At 46.9% G+C, this 8,363-nt stretch overlaps 1 protein-coding gene across 1 annotated transcript in view; it reads right to left on the reverse strand.

The window, feature by feature from the left end:
* Positions 1-1,177: 1,177 nt before the first annotated feature.
* The window catches only part of LOC108294928 (protein regulator of cytokinesis 1-like), an 8,022-nt gene continuing 836 nt past the window's right edge, over positions 1,178-8,363 (reverse strand). Inside the window, exons 2-9 of the mRNA XM_017516944.1 lie at positions 8,296-8,363; positions 8,047-8,217; positions 7,130-7,279; positions 6,493-6,640; positions 4,043-4,179; positions 3,205-3,300; positions 1,525-1,671; positions 1,178-1,330 (exon numbers count right to left, since the gene is read on the reverse strand). Coding sequence (XP_017372433.1) covers positions 1,178-1,330; positions 1,525-1,671; positions 3,205-3,300; positions 4,043-4,179; positions 6,493-6,640; positions 7,130-7,279; positions 8,047-8,217; positions 8,296-8,363 — 1,070 coding nt within the window. The remainder of the gene's footprint in view (positions 1,331-1,524; positions 1,672-3,204; positions 3,301-4,042; positions 4,180-6,492; positions 6,641-7,129; positions 7,280-8,046; positions 8,218-8,295) is intronic.

The raw sequence follows: 8,363 nt of genomic DNA on the forward strand, positions 1-8,363 counted from the left end.
GATGAGATGGGAGAATGGCTTTAGCCTAGGTCAAAGCTGCAGTGAGCCATGATCATGCCACTGCACTCCAGCCTGGGTGACAGAACAAGACCCTGTCACCAACAAACCCAAAAAGCAAAAAGAAAAAAGACCAGCCAAAAGAGACAAACAGAAATCCTGGGCAATGGGTTTTGTTTTTGTTTTTGTTTTTTGGAGACAGAGTCTTGCTGTGTCGCCCAGGCTGGACTGCAGTGGCGTGATCTTGGCTCACTGCAACCTCCACCTCCTGGGTTCAAGCGGTTCTTGTGCCTCAGCCTCCCGAGTAGCTAGGATTACAGGCGTGTGTGACCATGCCCAGCTAATTTCTGTATTTTTGGTAGAGATGGGTTTCTCCATGTTGGCCAGGCTGGTCTTGAACTCCTGACCTCAGGTGATTCGTCCACTTTGTCCACCCAAAGTGCTAGGATTACAGGTGTGAGCCACTGTGCCCGGCCCCTGGGAAATGTTAGTGTAATGCAAGGGAGTTGCATCCAGAGCATATAAAGAATTCCTGGCCAGGTGCGGCGGCTCACTTGAAGTCAGGAATTGAAGACCAGCCTGGCCAACATGGTGAAACCTCGTCTCTACTAATAATACAAAAAAAACAATTAGACAGCCGTGGTGGCAGGTGCCTGTAGGCCCACCTACTTGGGAGGCTGAGGCAGGAGAATCGCTTAAACCTGGAAGGCGGAGGTTGCAGTGAGCTGAGATCACACCATTACACTCCAGCCTAGGCAACAAGAGTGAAAACTCTGTCTTAAAAGCAAAAAGTAAAAAAGTAATAAAGTCCTGTCTGACTTTGTGCTCTAGAGATGAAGAATCATTACATGTTCCACAGAGTAGGCATGAACGTTTTCACATGCTACCACATGGCCACCTGTTAGCCTTGCAGGGGGAAAATAACATTACAGGTTTTCAGGAAAACTGCTGAAGCTTTCTTTTTTTTTTTTTATCATTACCAGAATGTTGGCCATCATTGCCCCCCTCTGAGTTGAATGCAAGGACTCAAGTGCACACACCAAAGCTGGCCATTGGTGACTATCACTAGAGGCCACTGTTCAGCCTTCCATCCACTCTCAAGTGCACTCAACATGAAGGGACAGAAAAACCCTTTCCCCATCTCTGCAGGACAGAGTGCAGGAGGTGGCTGGGACTACCCTCACCACTCCCTTGAAATCAGCACTTCCCTAGGCCTTGTGTTTACCTTGTGCGCTTTGCTTTGTGTTTTCGGTGCCATTCCCCGCCGCTTCCTAGGTGTCTGAGCACTGCCACACAGCATCTCTGTCTCTGTCTGCTTTTTGTACTTGAGTTGCTGTGTGAAAGTCAGAAGCACCAGTGATAAACCTTAGGAAGAGAGCAGGCCTGGGAGGGGAACAGAAGCAGGGCCCAGAATCTAGGCTCATGTCTCTGCAGACAGAGCTAAAAAGAGCTGCCATGGGCTCCCAAGTCAACAAACCCCGGTCCCTGGCAGAAACTCTGGGCTGCTCAGATGACCATCTTACTTACTCTTTCCTGTCTGTCTCTCTCTCTCTCCAGTCGACGCATCTCCCATTGCTCTGCCACATACTCCATAAATTTCTGCCCATTTACCAGAAATGTCTTTGAATGTTCCTGTTCCCACAGTTCAATCTGTGCCTTCAACTCCTCTTCCAGCTGAGACCAGAAAGAAAGACGTGTTCATAACTTCAAATCTTTTTTGTAAAGCCCAAATGAAATGACTACCCTAGAGAATGACTCCTCCACCCCAGAGCATCATTAACCTCACTTCAGGTAGCTGGGCACACAGGCTACAGGTCAGAGTGACCACAAATCAAAGCCTGGGACATTTCATTCACACCATATACCAGAGTGGAAAATGGCAAGAACCCAAAGTTTGACCACGAAGGTTTTGGTGCCTGAAGCTGGAGGCAGCATAGGGAAGATCAACAATATGAGGCAAGCAGTGAACATGAAGAACAGGACTCTGGAATCAGACTTAATGGGGTTCAATCTGGAATTGCCCTCTTACTCCTGTGAAGCAGTCAGCAAATTTACATCACTTTTTTTCTTTTTTTTTTTTGATAGAGTCTCACTTTGGCGCCCAGACTACAGTGCAGTGGCATGACCTCGGCTCATTGCAACCTCCACCTCCCGGGCTTGTGCCTCAGCCTCCTGAGTAGCTGGGATTACAGGCATGTACTACCACACCTGGTTAGTTTTTGTATTTTTAGTAGACACGGAGTTTCGTCATGTTGGCCAGGCTGGTCTCGAACTGCCTGGGCTTCCAAAGTGCTGGGATTCCAGGAGTGAGCCACCACATCCAGCCAGATTTACCTAACTTCTTAGTACCTCAGTTTCCTTGTCTGTACAAACGGATATAATACCAACCTCACAGGGATGTTGTAAGGATTAGATGAATTACTAAATGAGAGTGTTTTGAAATGATATCCCCGACACTCAAAAAGTGGTTATTATTATCAAAGTGGAAAATGGTAATGAAGCTGACAAGACTCTCTCTCAGAAGCTTTCCTGATGTAACTGGCTGAATTGTGTTCCTCTCAAATTCAAATGTTGAAGCCTTAACCCCCAGTACCTCAGAATGTGATTGTATTTGGAGACAGCATCTTTACAAAGAGAATTAAGGCCAGGTGTGGTGGCCCATTTCCTGTAATCCCAGCATTCCTGAAGCCCAGATGGGAGGACTGCTTGAGGCCAGGAGTCCAAGACCAGCCTCATCAACATAGTGAGACCCCCATCTCTTGGGGGAAAAAAAAAGAGAATTAAGCTCAAATGAGGTCATCAGGTGGGCCCTAATCTCATATGACCAGGAGTGATTAGGCCACACACATCACAGGAAAACCATGTGCGGACACAGGGAGAAGACGACCGTCTACAAAGCCAAGGGGAGAAGGCTCAGAAGAAACCAGCTCTGCCAATGACATGTGCATCTCAGATTTGCAGCTTCTAGAGTTGTGAGAGAATGAATTGCTATTGTCAAAGCTGCCCAGTCCGCAGTGCTTTATGACGGCAGTCCTAGCAAAGGAGTGTGCTTTGATACTCAGTTGCTTATATGGAATGTATAACTTATTATCTCTACTGAAGCTTTGAAGAAAATACTTTTGAGGCAAAACAACAGAAAGAAAAAGACATACAAATAGTGAGGTATCTTTGCAGCCAAGCACCAAAAACCCTTAGCAACAATATTACCTTAGGCAGCGTTTTCTGGAGCTTGGCTCGTTGTTTTTCTTCTTTTAGAAGGTTTCCTCCCCGATTGGTAAATCGATTCGGATCTGAAGCTTTTCTCTGTGAAAAATACAGTTAGTGGAAAACCTGGCACCGTAAGACCAGTAACTTCTGCAAAGACGCTTTGTTCTCAAAGAATGACATATATGATTAAAGCCACTCAAAGAGGTCTGCATTCCTGCCTGCTCCCGGCAGTGAGGAACTGTGATGTTCTAAAGCCAGTGAGCTGCGGACACTCTCACACACGGGCAAGATCATTCACTGGGGTGCAGGAAAACTGTTTCTTTTTAATCTAGAAAGACAGGCTCTAATGTTTAACATCACTGGCTTCCTTCATTGGTTTGGATGTCAGATGATGACGTCTCTCCAGAAGACAGGTATGTGAAGGGACAAGGAGGAGGGTCTCCACTCAGAAATCTGATGGGGGTGCCTTTAGTTGCTCACTCACTGCCGGCATTCTGAAACAATGCAGCTTCAATGTGCACAGTGAGGAGATTTATCGATAATTTGGTTTTTGCTAAATTTACCCTTAAAATGGATGTTAAAAATGTAAAATGTTTGCCAGGAGCGGTGGCTCACGCGTATCATCCCAGCACTTTGGGAGTCTGAGCCGGCGGATCATCTGAGGTTAGGTGTTCAAGACCAGCTACTTGGGAGGCTGAGGCAGGAGAATCGCTTGAACCCGGGGGGCGGAGGTTGCAGTGAGCCGAGATCGTGCCATTGCACTCCAGCCTGAGTGACAGAGCAAGATTCCGTCTCCAAAAAAACAGCTGAAACAAAAACACATAAACTAGGGCAGTACCTCAAACTCTAAGAAAAGCCTCCAGCTTTCTTCCCACTTCCGGACATCTTCAAAGAGTTCCCTGTGAGCTTCATAATAGTTTCTTAACCGCACAATCTCAGCATCATGGAGTTGGAGCAGATTTTCTGTGTATTCCTCTGCAAAATATAGGCCCAATATTTTAAAACAATTCGTCTAGTGTTTAGTATCCAATTTTTCCCATTCCCTAAGGTGGAAATAGGTTTTTTTTCCTTATAGTAAAATGATACAGGAACAGGCGTGTGTGTGCAATAGATGATAGTGGTTAATAAAAACCAGCTTTGTCACAATCGGCCTGGGAGACTGGAGTCTAAGAGACTAGTATAGAGACTAAAATATGTCAAAAATCTGCATCATCTCTTGCCTTGTCTCAGGTTTCTTTCATAGTCCTCCTTTTTTTTTTTTAAAGAGACAGGGTCTCGATATGTTGCCCAGGCTGGACTGCAGTGGTTTGACCTGCTCCATTTCCGACCTGGGCTGGTTCACCCCTCCTTAGGCAACCTGGTGGTCCCCCACTCCTGGGAGGTCACCAGATTGATGCCGAACTTAGTGCGGACACCCGATCGGCATAGCACACTACAGCCCAGAACTCCTGGGCTCAAGAGAGCCTCCAGCCTCAGCCTCCCGAGTAGCTGGGACTATAGGCACACGCCACCGCGGCCAGTGGCTCATATTCTTCCTTTCTGTCCTGCCCAGCCAGTAGATGGGGGAATCACAGAAAATGTGCAAAAATAGCTATTGAATTTAGTTGGGATAGCTTCATTTTTACACTTAGTTCGGCTCAGACTACAATTCCACTGGGCTCCAGGAGGCAAGCTCCTTTTGGCTCCGACGGAGGCTCTGGCATTTCCCACTGTATGTCTCTGGATTAAGTTACTCAGCATGTATGTGCTTTAGTGTCCTCACCTCTTGACATGAGGAGTCTGTGGAATAATATTGTCAAGGGTTTGACACTGCACCTGGCAGGAAGGAAGCCCCTGACAGAAACTGAAGCTTCACAGCTAGAGCCTACAGTGACACACTGCTTCAGAAAGCAAGAGGCCAATATTTCCCAATAATATTTGCAAATGCTCTTCCATACAGGAATGGCAGTTATACTCAATGTCTTGAAAAGCTGGCATCATCTGTTCAGAAGAGGAAACACTTCTGGGGAATGTCTGCACTTGTTAAAAACTAGTGAGCAGGTCACAGGAAGACGCCATTTCTGGCTGGGTGTGGTGGCCCAACACTTTGGGAGGCAAGTGGGGGATTGTTTGAGCCTAGGAATTTGAGACCAGATAACAGTAAGACCTGTCTCCAAACAAACCAACCAAGACTTCACTCCCGTACTCACCAGTATGGAAAGGGGCAAAGGCTTGTCTCTGCTCCTGGCTGTAAAAGCACTGGTCCCAGTGCTGAGCCAGCTCCACTCGAGTTGCCTCAATCAGTTTCTTCAGGTTTTGCATTTTTCGTTCTTCCAACCGATCCACTTCTAATTGCAGCTGAAAGAAAGAGGCTTNTTAAAAGAGACGGGGTCTCGCTATGTTGCCCAGGCTGGAGTGCAGTGGCTATTCACAGGTGCGATCTCACTACTGCTCAGCACGGGAGTTTTGACCTGCTCAGTTTCTGACCTGAGCTGTTTCACCCCTCCTTAGGCAACCTGGTGGTCCCCCCGCTCCCGGGAGGTCACCAGATTGATGCCGAACTTAGTGCGGACACCCGATCGGCATAGCACACTACAGCCCAGAACTCCTGGGCTCAAGAGATCCTCCAGCCTCAGCCTCCCAAGTAGCTGGGTCTACGGGCATGTACCACCGTGGCCAGTGGCTCATGTTCTTCCTTTCTGTCCTGTCCAGCCAGTAGATGGGGGAATTACAGAAAATGTGCAAAAACATCTGTTGAATTTAGTTGGGATAGCTTCATCTTTACACTTAGTTCAGCTCAGACTAGAATTCCACTGGGCTCCAGGAGGCAAGCTCCTTTTGGCTCCCACAGAGCTCTGGCATTTTCTACTGTATGTCTCTGGATTAAGTTACTCAGCATGTATGTGCTTTAGTGTACTCACCTCTTGACACGAGGAGTCTGTGGAATAATATTGTGAAGGGTTTGACACTGCACCTGGCAGGAAGGAAGCACCTGACAGAAACTGAAGTGACACACTGCTTCAGAAAGCAAGAGGCCAATATTTCCCAATAATATTTGCAAATGCTCTTCCATACAGAAATGGCAGTTAGACTCAATGTCTTGAAAAGCTGGCACACTTCTGGGGAATGTCTGGACTTGTTAAAAACTAGTGAGCAGGCCACATGAAAACCCCATTTCTGGCTGGGTGTGGTGGCCCAACACTTTGGGAGGCAAGGGGGGGATTGTTTGAGCCTAGGAATTTGAGACCAGACAACAGAGTAAGACCTGTATCCAAACAAACCGACCAAAGACCTCACCCCCGTACTCACCAGCATGGAAAGGGGCAAAGGCTTGTCTCTGCTCCTGGCTGTAAAAGCACTGGTCCCAGTGCTGAGCCAGCTCCACTCGAGTTGCCTCAATCAGTTTCTTCAGGTTTTGCATTTTTCGTTCTTCCAACCGATCCACTTCTAATTGCAGCTGAAAGAAAGAGGCTTACTAAAGGTGGCTGCCATACTTCTGTATGCATTTAGGTTTGCAAAAGTTTCCCCCCTTTTAAGTAAAATTATAATGCAAAGCCATAGAGGTATTATAAATCACTTTTTTTTTTTTAGACAGGGTCTCTTTTTCTCACCCAGACTGGAGTGCAGAGGCGTAATCTTGGCTCACCGTTACCTCTGCCTCCCAGGTTCAAACGATTCTCCTGCCTCAGCCTCCCAAGTAACTGGGGTTACAGGCGCACACCACTACCACCCAGCTCATTTTTATATTTTTAGTAGAGACGGGGTTTTGCTGTGTTGGCCAGGCTGGTCTTGAACTCCTGACCCCAAAAGATCCACCCGCCTCAGTATCCCAATGTGCAGGGCTTACAGGTGTGAGCTACTGCACCCAACCAAAGCAACACTCTTTATAACTAACACAGAAGTGCTGAGAGAAGACTGCTGACCCAGCACCCATTGGGTTTCTTACCGCTTTCCGAACCTTGGCTTTTGACCCAGACATAATGGTGGCCACAGCTTCTCTCTCTTCTTCAGGTATTTGCAGCCTGTCCCAGAGCTCTCGGATTTGAGTGCGCAGAGCCTCACACACTGCTTCATTTTGTAATTTCTGCATTTCTAGCTGCAGTACAGAAAGCCAGTGTCATTCACAGCAAAGCAGAAGCACAGAGACTAGCCCTCTGGCTTCCTACAAAGAAACGTCTGGGTGCACAGGGAGAGGGGCCCTTCCATGAGAGTTCAAAGCAGTGTTTTCATGCCTTCTAAACACAAGCTGTAAGGCTGTCAGGATCTCAGACTCCAAGAATTAGCATTCAAATTTAGAACTGAAAGGAACGTTTAAAACACGAGGCAAACTCAAATGACTAATATTATTTCATCTATAATTTCAATTTCATTTTCTTGGAGCTACATATAAAGTTTTTTTAACCGTTACAAAACAGAAATCAAGATTGTCTGTATTACTATCATTATTGTCTCTCATTCTCTTACCTGCGTTGGCTCCTTATTTAAGACTGAAGAAAAACTGGTTTTTGTTGTTGTTGTTTTCTCTGAGACAGTCTCGCTCTGTTGCCCAGGCTGCAGTGCAGTGGCACGATCTTGGCTCACCGCAACCTCTGCCTCCCAGGTCCAAGCGATTCTCCTGCCTCAGCCTCCCAAGTGGCCGGGATTACAGGCATGTGCCACCACGCCCAGCTAATTTTGTATTTTTAGTAGAGATGGGGGTTTCACCATATTGGCCAGGCTGGTCTCAAACTCCTGACCTTGCGATCTGCCCGCCTCGTCCTCTCAAAGTGCTGGGATTACAGGCGTGAGCCACCACACCCAGCAACTGTCAGTTTTTCAAACTGCTCTATACTAGGGAGATCCCAGGGATAATTTGAGAAGTACCTGCCGTAGCAACTTCTGTAGTGTTGCAATATTCTCCAAAGACAAGCAAAAGGCATCTTCGTCTTCACACACCACATCTCTTTCAAAGCTTGTGTCTGGGGTGTGGTCTAATTCCTCCATACACAGTATGATCTGTCTCTTTATACTGACAAACTCCGCACGCCTAGAAGCCTTTAAAACAAAACAATTACAAGACACCTAGAGGAAAACCAAAGTGACTTTTAGGAAGTATGAATGTAGGCAGTGTACCTTTGTTTCCCTCAAAGTTGCCACATGTTGCCTGAACTGGTTCAGCTCTTCTAAGCTGGGCACTGAGG

This window comes from Cebus imitator, unplaced genomic scaffold (genome assembly GCF_001604975.1).
Source record: "Cebus imitator isolate Cc_AM_T3 unplaced genomic scaffold, Cebus_imitator-1.0 Scaffold19, whole genome shotgun sequence".
In the NCBI taxonomy this organism is placed as follows: domain Eukaryota; kingdom Metazoa; phylum Chordata; class Mammalia; order Primates; family Cebidae; genus Cebus; species Cebus imitator.